The 16117-nt window shown below is 35.7% G+C and overlaps 1 protein-coding gene across 6 annotated transcripts in view; it reads right to left on the bottom strand.

Moving 5' to 3' along the window:
• The window catches only part of LOC120774162 (neurobeachin), a 713474-nt gene that overhangs the window by 75280 nt on the left and 622077 nt on the right, over window positions 1-16117 (bottom strand). For 4 of the 6 annotated variants that reach the window (XM_040103580.1, XM_040103581.1, XM_040103583.1 and 1 more), the window contains exons 6-11: window positions 7199-7320; window positions 6468-6594; window positions 4479-4598; window positions 4254-4400; window positions 2058-2523; window positions 1788-1882 (exon numbers count right to left, since the gene is read on the bottom strand). In XM_040103580.1, coding sequence (XP_039959514.1) covers window positions 1788-1882; window positions 2058-2523; window positions 4254-4400; window positions 4479-4598; window positions 6468-6594; window positions 7199-7320 — 1077 coding nt within the window. The remainder of the gene's footprint in view (window positions 1-1787; window positions 1883-2057; window positions 2524-4253; window positions 4401-4478; window positions 4599-6467; window positions 6595-7198; window positions 7321-16117) is intronic. The other 2 variants (XM_040103582.1, XM_040103584.1) reach the window with 1 other exon arrangement.

Genomic DNA, 16117 nt, shown 5'->3' with positions numbered 1-16117 from the left:
CTGCAAACACCGTATTCGCTTGATTTTGCTCCGTGTGATTTTTGTTCAGCAACTCAAACGACTGCTCCAGGGAAACCGATTTCAGTTAATAAACGACATTAAACGTGAATCGCTAAGCGCCTTGGAGACTATTCCGGAAAATTACTTTAACAACTGTTTCGGGGATTAAAAAAAGCGTTGGTACAAGTATGCGAGAGCTATGTGGGATTACTTTGAGGGAACGACATAGATTTGGAAGAATAAATTATGAGTTTTAAAATATTGAACAAAGTCTTACTATTATTTGCTCATAGAGGTATATACATTATTTTGCCTTAAGAATTTTCAATGGGTAGTCTCTTTGACAGTGATGAAACTCACTTATGATTGAATGGGTAATTGGTTAACAAGTATCGCATTTGGAGTTTGGAGAGTTTGCTTCTCTACTTAGAAGAACCAGAGAAGTTTGACGGCTTGGAAGAGAATATCCGGTGTGTCCCTACTGACACACGGACCTGAAAAAGTATTCGAAAATTGGGTCTCTCGACTGAAATTAATTCTCTGCAGCCGTTCCTTATTCTCTTATCTTTATGATAAAGCTTAGTTATTGGCCATAACATTAAATTATGAGCTTGAAAACTTATCTAAAAAATAATAATTGAAATTTGCAATTAACTTTTAGTCGACTGAAATGTTATATCTCAAAGGATTCTCGATGAGATTAGGTTGTTAATCCATGTACTATTTTTTGATCAGCCAAAATTCAAGTCAATTCCAGTAATGCGAAGCTATTATTGCCCAGAGAGGTAAATATTTTTAATGGTAATGCCGTGAGCGATTCTTGGTAAAATTAATGGAAAACAGATCATAAGCACAAAACTTCGTTTAAGAAGGTCTTTTGTCTTACAAAAATTAATTAAAAGATGCATGTTATCGGTAGCACTGCTCATCGGCTAACAATTTCCTGTGCCGAAAATTCAAGAAATTGCGCGACAGTTAAATATTTGAGAGCCATCAACATACCAGGATCTGCCTTTCTAAAGGCTTATACATGCTTACCTTGTCTAGGCATGTTCAAAGGATGTGTTTAGAAGGCGAAATAAGACGAGTTCAGACTGGTATAGTTAGCAAGGAACATAATTGAATAAATTAAAAATGATTTGAATTTTTCAACTTTGATAAAAGTGTTGAGAAACTCCAAATCAAAACTTTAATAAATTTGGAAATATTATACAATTTAAAAAAAATTTCAATGGACCTTGAAAATGAGTGCACATTTTAAGCTGCTTAAGAGTAGGTTTAATAGTTAAAAGCTTTTCTGCACTTTATACAAGTCAGCGAAGTCTGCGCTAATCCATGGTATAAATGGTATAAAATATTTGTTTGTTTTTGCTAAGCGTAGGAAAATTTTTTAAACAACAAATATCGAAATTAATAACAAATATTTTTTTTAATTTTCTGTAATTGAACGAAAGCGGTGTGTTGAACTGGAGTTAAAAAAGAAAGATGTTTATCTACAAACTGAAGACCCTGCACAAAGAACTCATTATCGACTATTAAATTCTACAAATATTGTTTAAAGCTTTACTACAGGCAAAAAATCGAATATTTAAGCGAAAACTCAAAAATTTGTATATCAAAGCCACACAAGCACACCAGACTGTGCTTTACAAGTCGAAAGTTTGCTAATAAGCGTTTGCAAAAAATAAAACGGTGAACTTTGTTTGCTAAGAAAAACTCACTCACACACAGAACATAATAAATGAATATGTAAGAAAAGAAGAATGTAAAAATATAAAAATGCTTACAGCTTTAAGCTGAGTAATTTCTTCGGTCTGACTGGTGTATCCTCTCAAAAGCTCCAAACCGGAGGCGGAAGTCGACGAAATGCGACGCAATTGCTCTACAAAAAAGAAAAAGATCACATGCAATAAAGAAAAACAAAAAATTAAGTAAAAAAAGTAAATAACAAAGAAAAAAATGTCATAAAATTAAGTAGAAATCACTACGCACAAACAAAGAATGGATAAGAAAGCAACAATAAAAATATAAACAAATAAATTGAAACAAATAAATACCAAAGGATGTATTTCCGGTTGGCAAATGACACAAAGGATCTGTGATGATTTTGTTGTTGTCACTAGCGCCCGCAGCGCCGCCAAATTGATTGTTGTTTGCATTCGCAGCTGTATTATTTCCGCCAGCGCTGTTGGCGTTCGTCGCCGCGGTCGGCTGTGCGGCGCCTGTACCGGCCGTGGCCGCAGCGCCACCGGACGTCTGATCGACGACCACGACACCGCCCAGCGCATTGAGCACCGCATTGGCCGAGGCGTTGCGTGCTGAGAGCACAGCACGTACTTTCGCAAAGGCCGCACTCAAATCGAGCTTCTCATCGGCCCAGTCGATGGCTTGCGCCTCTTGTTCAGCGAGCAGCACCGTCGTCGATATAGTGTTGTTGCTGTTGTTGTTGTTGTTGTTCTGACTCACCCGTTTGTGATTGTCCGGCAGGTTCAGATAGCACTCGTTGTCGAAGCGGAATTGTGACTGTGTGTGCGTTGCGTTGTTGATGGAGTTTCGAATTGTAAAATAGAAATTTTGAAGATGAAAAATTTTCAAATTTAATTAGCATTAGAAAAATTTAAAAATTAAAATATTTTTGTGGAAAAATTAATTTTATAATTTTTTTTTTTGACAATTTGCACAGTTAGTGTTTTTGTAATATTTGCATTTGTTTTTTTGGTTTTTTTTGTTTGCATGTGCAGTAGAAGCATGTTGAGCGAGTAGGAGCAGCGCGTAAAGAGAAGAAGAAAAAGAACAAAGTGACAATGGTGAGTTTATTTTGATGTACAGTTGTGCTGTCGTTGCTATAGTTTTACAACAAAACTGAGGCTAATAAAGTTTACATCGGCTTTCGCGCAAATTCTAAACGTAAAAGGCCGGTGTGTTGAAAAATATTTATTTCATATTTTATTCTTGATTCTAAAATTTTTATTGCAATAATTTTTTATTTATCGGTTTATTTATTTAATTTAATATTTTGTTTTGGTTTGATATTTGTTTTATTTTTCAAAAAGAAAAAAATACTTAAAAAAAACAAAATATTGAAAAATGATAAAATAGGTACTAAATTTTATACTAAACATTTTTTCGAACTATTTTATTCATTTAAATTTTTGTTATTTTATATTTTAAAAAATACTAATTGTTTTCCTATTTTTCTATTATTTGATTCTAAACTTGTAATTTAAATAATTTATCTATTTTTTCAATATTTTTTTAGTGGGATATTTGCCATATTTTTCAAAAAGGAAGAAAAATTTTAAAGCCCACGAAAATTTTTTTTTTTTTATTAATTTAACATTTTTTATTTCCTATTTTAAAAAGCATTAACTTTTTGGCATATGTCAATGTATACAAATTTATATTTGTTAAAATGTTGTTATAATTTTATAAGTTTTATTAATTTATTTATGTTTTTTTTAAGTGTGTGGTATTAAAAAATAACAGTTAGAATACTTATTTTTAATTCATAATAGTTGTTTTATACTTCTAATTTTATTTAAATAAAAAAAATAATTCTCATTTTTAATTAACTTATTTTGAAATAATGTGTTTATTTATATTTTTATTGTTGTTTGGTATTTTTTATCTAAAAGTATGTATTATTACTTTTTATTTATTGTACAAAACTCCAGAATGTTTTTTTTGTATGAGTTATAATTTTATAAATTTTATTTATTTAAGTTTTTTTTTTTATTTTAAGTATTTATTTTAATTGTATTTTAATTTGAATTTTATATTTTGATAATTTTTTAATTTTATTTAATTTTTTACATATTTTTTAAGTATATTTTATTTTCCGAAATTTGAAATTTTTTTTGTTTAATCGTACTTTTTTAAAATCAGTATTTCTTACTACATATATTTTCTGTATTCCAATTTTATATTTTTTATTTGAAAATAATTTTTGTTTTAATATTTTTTTTATTTAATTCATTTATTTTTGTATTTTTTTATTTACTGACATACAATTTTTTTATTGAGTTATGCTACATTTTTTAAATTACAAATATTTTCAGTATTTCATTTGTTTATCAAATTTTATATTTTTTATTTGAAAATTATGTTGTGATTATTTAGTTAATTAATTTATTTATAATTTATATTTTTATATAAAGTTCACGTTGTTTTCACTTTTTTATGTTTTATATTTTGTATGTTATTTTTATATCATTTTTTATATATATTTGTTTATAAAATTTAGTTTAACTCACCTTATAACCGGGCCCCAAACGATGCATCGCGCAAATCTGCTGCGTTGTCAGCGCTTCGCTGAATAGATAAATCGCCGACATTTGCCCGCAAAAGACACGCTCCTCATCCAGTTCGGGCGTTGCGCCGATGTAACACTTGTCAAATGGCTGCAAGCAAAGAGCGTTGACGCACATTTTGTTAAAAAAAATTAATGTTAATTAACAAAGTTGTCTGCTGCTACTCACATCGTTTGTGGAAACGAACCACGCCATTTCGGTACTGGACGCCAATTGTCCATTAACGAGGCACTTTATTTCGCTTTTCGTCCAACGATTATATATGTACACTATGGCAATCATGTACCACTGCAATGAAAATAGAAGTAAAATAGGGTTTGAATTGAGGACTAGTTTGAGAGTTTTTAAAAATGTGTCTTTAACAGCTTCAGAGTCACTAAAAATTAATCATTGGTAATCCTGCATGGATAAACTTTGAGTTTCAGCAGAATCTTTTGAGAATTTTTAATTCTTTATAGGCACAATAGACCAAAGGTCGCGGTGCATTCCTCATTTATTAATCTAATTCTATATAATTTATAATAATGCATTGAAAGTTAGGTCAACTTATTTCTGATTTAGGCGTAGTCGCTAAGATAAAAAGTTATATATGACTCATTTGAAAAGTAAGAGTTTTGGAGAGAGTTAATGTAACAGATATTCGAAATTTCTGATTTTTTTCAACCAACCGAGAGAAAACCGGTATTTAGCGATATCTAGAAAAAGTCACGATCCAAAACTGTTCCGATATCTATTCGACTACTCTAACAATTTTTACGGAATTTTTAGTATTTAAATTAAAATGTCCATGATACTAAACTAATCCGTAAAAAAATTTTGGTATAAAGAAATAGGCTTAAGCCTTTGTAGGCCCATTGTGAAACCACCGTGCTTCTGATGAAGTACATACAATTTTATCTGTGCAACCTTCATATATAACATAGAAATCCTCGACTGATATTTCTTTCCCTATACCAAGCTTTTTCTTCGTGCTGACTGCTTCTACAAAGGTCATTGTATAGTCTTCCCAGTCTGCCGATTTGACAATGATGAAGTCAGTGATTGACTCCACACAGACTTAGACTCAGCTATATATATAACCTGAGCCAAAGTCTTATAAATTCCCTATTTTCCGAAATCTACTTGTATGGTGATGCCTGTTCTGGCTAGTTCATCTGCTTCACAGTAACCAGGGATAACACTATGTTCTGGAACGTATTGCAGGTTCACATCCATCAACAGAGCAAATGATTTTTTCACTTTATTAGATGAAACCGTAAAAGACTTTAGTGATATCAAAGCCGCTTGGTTATCTTTATATATATTAAAATATTCTCCTTGTTGCGAGCGTCTTCTACATATGTTAGAACTAGAAGGCTTTCTATAATTACTGTGATCTCCTCTTGGAAAGCACTGCAGTGGTTTGGTAGACGGAAGGCGATTCTGGTAGTATATAATTGTGCTGAAAAAAACCCCACTCAACACTCTATTATCTAGTTCGGATTAATCCATACACATAGATGCATTTCTTTGTGTTCCTGTCCAACTCACTGCCTTACTACTCACCTCTGGAAGAGAAGGCAATAGTGGAGACCGAAATTAAGTTCAGCTATTAATTTTCTTTAACTCATTGAATAATCATTCGGTTTGCAGTGAACAGAAATATCGGGTGTGATTTGCAGAAATTGGTTCACTTTTGCGCATTTAAATGTTGACCGCGGCTGCGTCTTAGGTGAACCCATTCGGAAAGTCAATTTTGGGTATTTCGGCCGGAATAGCCCGAATTTCTTCGGAAATGTTGTCTTCCAAAGCTGGAATAGTTGCTTGGCTTATTAGGATCTACGAGGGAATAGTAATTTTAGGATCTACGAGGGGTAATATCATAATGAAATTTGCATGGAGAGCTATTCAATATCTCGGAAATGGTGGTAGCTGAACTAAAACTCTGAAATTTCACACCATGAAAATTTCGAATGTCAAAGCACTACCCATAATTGCACCAATTACGCAGAGTGAGCGTGACTTTATGACAATACTGACCCCTACTAACTACTATTACAAATAAACCACTCATAAAAGACGAAATATTGTAACCACTTAAATTAAAAAAGAAATTGAAAGCGCTCAAAATACTCCCACCACCCATTGCCTATAACCAGTGTATGTAGTAGTACTCACCTTTCTCGGTTGAAATTCATACTTCACACAATGCTGGAAACCTTTGCCTTTGACTTTCATCGATGTAAGCACCAGACAATTGCCAACAAAATGTGCTGTATAGCCGACGCCTTTCGATGTTTTAAAACTGGAATGAGAAAGAGAGCAGAATTGAAACAAAAATTTTCACAAATTCGCAAGTAATAGAGAAATGTATGGGTGTGTGTGTGTGTGCTGCTAGGAAATGAAGGCGACAATAGCCATGAAGCCAGCCAAATCAAAAATTTCAGCAAAGTGAATGAAGCGAAGAAGAAAATGAGGCAAATTAGTTGCGAATGCTTGAAAGTAGTAGCCGAAGCCGAGGCAGCAGCAGACTTTGGCACACTCATAAATGAAATGAACGGTGTCAGTACCGTTACAATGAGTATCGCTGCCCAGCTGACCGGGGCGGAATTAATGAATTGCAAATTGCAGCAATATTTCAAATTAATTAAATCAAATGGTATACCATTAAGATGAAATAACGGAACAGCGAACAAAAGCAAGAAATGAAACGTAAATGAAAACTGTGGGCAAAGCAAATACATAAAAGAGCATGAAAGTAATAAAGACGACATTGAGAAAAATATATATAGTTGCGCTGGAAATGGACTAAGTAAAAATCTGCTCGTGTGCGTTTACAGTACAGTTATTATCGTGTTTAAACATTTGTTACAGATTCAGTATGTATGTATGTGTGTTTGCGTACTCACCAATAGAGGTAGGGCTTCTCGCGCTCGATATTCACCGAATTAATAGGATCCAAACGAAACCACGTCGTAAATGTAAAGCCATTTTCGTATGGCCATTTCGCCAGCGGTGGCAGTACCATGGCCTGTAAGCAGCAAAATGAAAAAGAGCAGAAAAGCATATCAATAAATGTTTCGGATTTAGAGTCCCTGTGGAATTTATGACTATTTTAATTAGCTTCATTTGCAATTTTTTAGCTTAGAAGAGAATAAGCATGTACAATGGATTGGTCAATTGTTTTTGAGCGGGTCATTAGTATATCGAAGGAATTAGTAAGGATATCTAGGCATCGTGAGGTTATGTTAAAACAAAGCTTGTTGAGATTATTTAACTTTTTTATTTTCAATACTAATATTAGTTTATATTACTATACCTCTCCTGTTAATTCAATCACTGAGAAATTTAGTTCATGAAGAAATATTTGAGACGCTATTGGATGAATACCTGTCAAAATTGCAGTCTCTCCTTTTCTTGCACTCAAGAAAAGCTTCAAAGGCTATAGTTCTTGAAAATTTCTTTGAAAAAAAATGAAAAAATTTGTTGAACCAATCGTTACAATTATTAAAAAACTATGCTCCTTCTGCGTCGATGCAGCGCTACCATCTCTATTTTCAAGCATGGAAAGCGTCACGGAAGGCATACTCTGGACTAGCCTTGAGAGCCGTGGTGCATGCTGCTCGAATCTCCTCTGTCGTTTCAAAATGCTAGCCTTTCATCGGCCTTTTCAGACAAGGAAACAAAAAAAGTCCACATCTGGGCTGTAGGGCGGTTGCGGAAGCATTGGGATGCCGGCCTTGGTTAGGTAGCTGTTCACAAGAAAGGCGGTGTGAGCCGAGGCGTTGTCGGCTGCGATGTTTTGTCGGATCCTGACCTTTCGTTTAAGTCAATTGAAGACTTCCACGTAAAACTTGGCGTTGACGATTTGTCCAAGAGGAACAAATTCATGGTGGACGATGCCTTTGATGTCAAAAAAAGACACTGATCATCGTTTTCACTTTGGATTTGCTCATTCTTCCGGTCTTTATCGGCGACCTCTTCCCGGCGCTCCAAAAGGGCCTGGTGCCATCGAAACAAACCATTTCTTGCAAAGGCAAGATCTGGGTAAGCCTGCTCCGTGCTTGTGAAGGCCACTTCATGTTACACAGCAAAATAAATTCTAAATTTTGGATTTTTTTTTACGGTTCAACTTCAATATATTCTAAATGTCTTAAAGAGGTCTTGGACCAAATCGTTTACGGCTAGATATCATAGACTCAATACGAAATGTGGTGTTTATCAAACATTTTGAGGATTCTGTGCTAAGAAGCTATGTTTTATATATAAGAGTTATCATTTCCAACCGAAATCTTCAATACTAAAATCTTTCAAAAGCTATTTATAGTATATTGAACATGGTAAGGCTTTGCAATCTAAGCAGGGAAGGAAAATATCAGCCGCTTTTAACTAAAACTGCAAATCACTAACAACCAAGAAACATTAAACACATTTTGTAAGACTTATAACTTAATAAACACCGATTACCACCGAACACCAACGCTTTCGCCACACCTTTCCGGGCAAATAGCAGCTCAACTCTGGAAAGTCATTTCCTTTGTGGCGACGCAGGCGACGGCAGCTGCTTTGAAAGGCAAATAAAATAGACGCAGACCTCAGTGCAGCCAAGTATGCCAGGCATGATAATGCTCAAAGTTCAGTGCCGGCATTTGACTGCGTTTTTGTGTCTATGCGCCTGTGGGTATGCAAGAACCACATTGTCAATTTGCTTATTTGCCAGCATTTCATGCGAAAGTGTGTGCCATATGGCATTACAACTTGCAATATTCGCAATGCGAATGAACTAAACAAGTGGCGCAAGCAAGTGCTGGAAGTGGCAACTAGGTATAAAGGCCAATGCTTGCTAAGTAATGTAAAAACTCGAAAGCATGTGCTGCACAAAAGATACTATTTCTTCATACTAGCACAGATTTATGAGTGTGTGTGTGTATGTGTGACGTGACTCTTCTTTGTTTTTGCTCTTGGGTTGGTTGCAGATCATAAATCAATATCTACTTCTTACTTGCTGCAGAAAAATCGAGAGGAAATGAAGTTTATGATTTATGACACAATCTGTGTGCGCGTAACGGGGGACTGGTGTAGTTGTTAGTGGTTGTTGTTGCAGACGCATTGTTACAGTCACTTTGTGACTTTTCTAACCTCAGTGTGGCTTTAGGTTGCCAATTCTTTTGCGTTTAGTTGCTTGTGATGTGGATGTGCGACCGAAATTGCACTGGGACTGCAGTGTCATCTGACCCTAGGGATGATTTATGCCGATAATGTTTGCAGCAATTGTACTTATTTTGTTTCAAATTGAAAACGGTAGACAATTTAAAGTACTTTTTTGAATTTAGTTTTTTTTAAGATTCGATCCGGACATAACTGACAGATTTTTGCGTAGGTTGCTATCAGATTCTGGGAAACTGGACACATAAAGGATTCCAGAGTGGGATATTCCGAAATGGCAGCCAGCGAGCTAGCAGCAAAAGTTGACAGTGAGCTATAGCATCAAGCTACTTCCATATTAAACTAGTCCGTGTGTCTCACCTCAGCTAGTCATGATGATCTTGCTAGAGAATGTAGCCTTCCTCAAATTCCATCAGGATGAGACCGAGAAGGGGTGCCCCAGTATTCGTACATTCGGGTGCACATGGAGTCCACGCGTTGGTTATTGTTGTAGCGGCAGAATTCTGCCTAGTAGACAGTCTTTGGTGGGGTAAAGATCCGAATCCGTTTCGGTTACGAAGACCCGACTGTCGTGGGAGCGGGCGATCAGCACTTGTGCAGTTTCGAAAGCCCAGAACGGAACATAAACAGACCATTGATTTACTAGCTCTTAACCTCTGTCAGTACCTTAATTGGGCAATGCACCATTGGTGCTCACATGGTGAGGCTAAAAATTTTGGAGGACGGAACTTGTTAAAGTTTCTTGGAGGAAGTTAAGGAGGAAACGTATAGACAAGGTGGACAGTTTTCGCAAGATTACGATTCAGTTATTTCGGTTGTCATAGTTTCTACAAACCCGCCGATCCACACTTAGCAGTTCTAGACATCACGACGTGGTCTTAAAGAAAATCAGCCTTTTTTCGTAACCTAACTAAACTTTCGACATTCAAAGTCTTTAAAAGTAATTGGCAATATCCGTGTTGAGTAGGTTCCCATAACTTCTTACTTATTCAAAGCTCAAGGATATGTCCGTTCTCCAAAGTGCGAGCCGTTAAATTATTTTTGTTCAATGAAACCAACTAGTCGAATTTTGAAGTCAAAGTTTGTCGGAGCTTTTCTAGCCAGAGCTTTTTCATAAAGCTTACAATTTTAATCCTCCTTAATTCTTATATAATACCTTCAAGCAGCTATCAAGAGCTATTAAACTGATCCACGCGTATAGTACAAGCTCCGTAAAGCCTGATACGCATTCAAAGCTTTAAAAGTTTTTATTACTTTTATTGCTTTCGGCTCCCCTGAGCACCAACGTAATATCTTAATATCGGGAAACTCAAAAATGAACAACATTGTTTCTAAAACAACAACAAACATACGACTGATTTCAACATTTCACATTTTCCAACAACAACAAAGACTGTTCAACTGTCAACACGCATACACATCTCCAGGAGATTCACAATCAATTCTCGCTTCGTAAACTATTTTTGGCGCGTTTGTGACGCTAAGTATGCCCCGAAGGTTCGCACAACTGGCGCAAGAGGAATTTTCCGTGCTGAAAATGGAAAAATCTAAAACAAATGTTAGAGAGAGCGAACAATAAAAAGAAAACAGAACAAAGCGAGCTGCCACAGCGCAAAAAAGGTGGTGAATGAAATGATCGAATTTGCGTTGTTTGTGTGGTGCGTTGCTTCGTGATTAGAGTAGTTGGCAACGCTGTTTTCGAATACTTGCTGTTGTTACTGTTGTTGTTTTCTATTGTTGCGCTCATTGTCGATACTGAGGCAACATGCTGGGATTGCTGTTCTTGGTTTTGTTATTGTTGTTGTTGGTCTTGATGTTGTTGTTGTTGCTGTCATCCATAATAGAGTTGGGAATAATTTTGACCAATTTATTAGTGAAATGCGTTACCAGGGAATTTCGTCAAGCTTCCCAACTCATTTCGGGCAAAAAACCGCAAGCCCAGCCCTTTTTGAGGCTGCTGCTTTTTGCTTTTGTTGCTAAAACAATTTCTGTTTTCGGCATTGTTTCACAGTATTTTGTTTTTGTTTTTTCTTGTTTTTTTTTGTTTTGCTCTCACTGCTGTCATCATTGTTGCCGGGCATTCGCAATTTTGTCATTCATTCCTTTTCGCCGCAGGAGAGTTCCAGGAGCGCCGGTGCTTTGCTAACAAAACTTTGCCAATGTTTTGGATATTTCAATGGAAAAGTTATGCAAACTATTACACATACATACATAAATACAACAAAATATAATGTCGAGAGATCTACACTGAATTGCTGCACTACACACACACGTACACGTATACAAGTTGTTGAAAGTACTAAAAAACATCGAAAAAAACTTGTGACAGCGCCGCATGCGCCAGCCAAATTGAAATATGAAGCAATGAAATTTGAAATTGGCAACGCAGTTATTCTCTCCGCTGGCCAGACGTGTTGTTGTTGTTGTCGTCGTGTAAAAAAGTTGTGACTACAAAGGCATTTGATAAGGGTTGCCGCCGCCACTGCCGCCGCCTTTTGAAGTCGCAATCACTAAGCGAAATTGGAAAATGAAAAAAAAAACGCAAAATAAAATTAAAAACAAAAACAACACGAAAGTATTAGAAATGAAAAAAAGTGCGCTCAAATTTATAAAGTTTCATCAGTTTTATGTTACATCAACGAAAGTTCGAAAGTTATTTGCATTTTTTCCACAGCAGCGTTGAAGTTGCTTAACGACCTTTTTTCTCGCTCGTCCTCTTGCCACTGACCCCCGCATCAGCGTTTTAATGTCATGCGTAATTTTTGGAAACCAATTCGTCATCATTCCGTTATACTAGCTACTGTATCTAACTCTTCTCCTCCGTCTTCTGCTTGTGGACTGAGAGCCAAGCGGGTATTATAGCATTTCATATTCATGAAATGTATCATGAAAGTAATTAGCTTGGGACCTTTTCAGCAAACAGCACTTTATATTCAATAGTTTGCAGACAGTTAGTGGTTTTAAAGGCGCATTGCAGGAAACTCCTGACATTCCATGGAAGACTAAATTTCCCGTGTAAATGATATTTCAAACAAATGTGTATTGATTAGTTGGTAGCACTGCCTTAATTGTCATGTCAAATAAGAGCGAGATCTGTCAACCAGTTTGTTTACAGCAACTGCTTAAGTCGCTACACCTCAGTAGTGCGTTGCGATTTTTACAATGGATAAAAATATCGAACAAAGAATTTGTCTAAAATTTTCTATTTCTAACCATATTCAGAGTCAGTTTTAACAAAAACATGAGCCTACGTAAGGTGCAAAGTCTTTAAAGTCAAAAATTTTTGAAGACCTTCGACCTCTCCAAGTGATAAAAATATTGAAAATCGGTAGACAAGTGTTAGAAAGATGTCAAGAGTGCTCGTTAGAATGATTTTGGTATATATTTTGGGTATGAAGCGCGTTCTTGGTCGTCTCATACCAATAAAGCTGATTTTTTTCAAAAAGAGTACGGTAAACAGGTCTCTTCGGACAAGCTTGATCGTGCGAATTCCGAACTCACATTCATGGGGAGCCTATAACTGCCGATGAGACATGGATTTATAATTTCGACATGGAAACAAGTTGACAATTATCGGATGGATGGAAAAACGAGACGAAACCAAAAACACCATGCCAAAGCCGCTCAAAAATCAAGGTGCTCCTCACTGTTTTTTTCGATATTCGCGGTTTGGTGCATCATCAATTTATTCCAGAGAGACAGACGGTCAATAAGGAGTTGTATTTAGTCGTATAGAGCCGTTTGCGTAAAAACATCCGTCGAAAACGGCCGGAACTGTGGAAGAACAATTCATGAATTTTACACGATGATAATGCAACATCGCACGTTTGTGCCCATCGATCAACCACTGTATTCACTAGATTTGGTTCCATGTGATTTTTTTTCGTTCCCCAAATTGAAATTGCCTCTCCGTAGAAGCTGTCTGTGTCTTCATCAGTCTATCGTATAGATAAAACAAAATTCGCTGAAGGAGCTGAAGGCCATCCCAAAAAGTGCTTATGAAAAGTGTTTCGAGGACTAGAAAATCGTTGGCATAAATTACATGGAAGGCGTAAAATAAATATTGATGAATAATTTTATATTTTTGATTTTATTTACAATCTCCGAGTATTTTTTCGCAATCTACTTGTTTTATCTCTTCTGACGGTATTAATTTTTATGAAATGTTTCTATGTCAGAAAGGTTTGCTCTAATAAGCTTAGGGGCTGTGTGATAATGGTGAGTAAGTAAGTTCAATCACCCTGACATATTAGCCGCTAAGATCACGAGTATCGTGAAGACTTCAATCCGCACGTTTCTGGATTTCAAGAAGCAGTAATTTTGCTCTGATTTTAAAAAATTCCATTATTATATACCATAGCTGCTGACGTAATGCTCTTCAATTATTTTTTGAAAAGTTGTTTTCTTAAGACATGATATTATTTTAGTTTTTTCGTCTTTTTTGCTCATTGTGGCTTATATTGGCTTTTACTGTAGCTCGACTTTGGTCAAGTTTTCACTAATTACAGCGTCTATCGAAAGGGATGACGTGATTTTGTTCGTGACGTCATGTTTAAGGGTTGCTATTTCAGCATGTCACGCTGTACTGTCTTCGCGCAAAACACGGTCTTCTCAGCTGAGGCTCATTTCTGGTTTAATGGCTTCGTCAACAAACAAAATTGTCACTATTGGTGATACTCAAATCCTGGTGTGATTCAGAAAATGCAATTGCATGCCCAAAAATATAGCGTTTGGTGTTGTTTGTTGTGTAGTGGCAACATCGGGCTTTATTTCTTTGAAATGAGGCAGAAAAATTTTATTTTTATCAATATCAATCATATAATACTCTAGAATATTCTCTCTGTTAATTTGTTAAATTAAAGATTTACGCCAATCAATCTGCAACGCTCGAGGAGCTCGAAACAATATTCAGCACGTTATAGCCGAAATGCTGCTCTGGATCATAATAAATGTACGTAGTCGTCGTGGCCATTTCGCCGACATTTTATTCAAGTTATAAATGGCATAAAATTATCTGCATAGCAAAAAAAAAAGATAGAAACTTAACCCAGTTTGACCAAGCTTGAGGGTTTTATTTCATTTTAGCATCAGTCTATATCAAAGATATAGGGTCTACATCTTTGATAACGAATTTCATTCCGCAAAACTAAGTTAGATAGTGATGTATCTAAAAGAGGAGTTTTCTAAAGAGGCTTATGAATTTAAAATTAAAAAAAAAATCGCAGCGCCATCTATGGTAAGCTTAAGTCAAAACGATATAAGTAATTACTTAAGCCGACAAATTAGTTGCAACTGAACTAACAGACTTTGAGTTTATTTTGTTATTGGATAAAATCTTATACATTTTGGTGACTAAGTTTATAAAGGGTGTCCCAGAATTAACTTACTCGTATGATTTAAATTTGCCGCCGATTATATTGCATAATATTGACAACCCTAAAAATGAAGTCCACAGCTGAAAGTTTAAGTTGAGTAAAAATGGAACGACGTGTCTTCATTACAGAATGATATTTCACAAATAATGAAAGCTTGGCGGCCGCAGCTGGAAAATATCATACAAAATATGGTCGGAAAGGTGTCCTAAGTTCGTCAACTGTGAAGAGAAATGAAATGGCGCAAATGTAAAATTGGCGTTAATTTGAAGCACCCTGTATATGCCTCAAAGCAAAAATTTCTCTAGAGCTCTTATTGTTATATCATATGCAATTATTTGATAAATTTTGCATTACTTTTGATAGATTTAAATTGAGTTTTAGGTTTTCAATCATATTTTAGGTAGAACTGTAAACGAGCGAGAACTCTAGCCAATAACAATGCCAGTACCGCATATATAGTATGGCGAATGATTTCTGGTATGACCAATGTACAGTTGCATGGCTATTTAGTTGCCTGAACAGTAACTTTCATTCTCTCAAATCAAAATATTTTTGTTGATCAAATCGTTTCTGGTTGCTTGAAATGTTCTCGTGCAATATCTACATTTTTGAAATCTTATATGTAGAACTTTTGACACAAATATATATCGATCTATATAGAGATATTTATTTTATATACATATTTTTGCGGGATTTATTGCTCTTGAAAAAAGAGCTGGAGTAATAAAATTGATGTCCATATATAATGATATACCCCTGCTGATCGTAGACGTAAATATTTACTGTAGGCCGCACAAAGCAAATCACTCTGCATGCAATTAGTAAGTATTAAACTACGAAGAGAATGCCGTTAGTGAATTTTTTCTCACACATTTGCCCTGCCTGGCGCGTCCATTTTTATGCATGCAATTAAACAGAAACAAAGTACCAACGCCTACACGGCCCGTTGCACACGTTTTATGGTCACCCTTTATTGACTCGAGCAATCAACACACATACACATGCACTCACACATACCCATACCTAACAACCGGTTGTCTAACTTGCATATAAAAATACGAAAAATACAAAAATCCAGGCACACAACGCTCACGGCGCATTTGGAATTCGATTTGTGCGCGAATCTTCGCCCATAAAGTGGCGAATAAAAATGAAATGGCAACGGCAAAGTAAACATTTCGCCACATGATGATGTAATAAAAAGGCGATGCAGCAAATGGACTAAAGCACAGTATGTATGTACGTTGTTTTGTTGTTGCAAATAGAAAAATCTGCGTAAAAGTTGCC

This window comes from Bactrocera tryoni, chromosome 4 (genome assembly GCF_016617805.1).
Source record: "Bactrocera tryoni isolate S06 chromosome 4, CSIRO_BtryS06_freeze2, whole genome shotgun sequence".
In the NCBI taxonomy this organism is placed as follows: domain Eukaryota; kingdom Metazoa; phylum Arthropoda; class Insecta; order Diptera; family Tephritidae; genus Bactrocera; species Bactrocera tryoni.
Note: the sequence above shows the minus strand (reverse complement) of the source record. Positions and strands in the feature narration are given on the sequence as shown.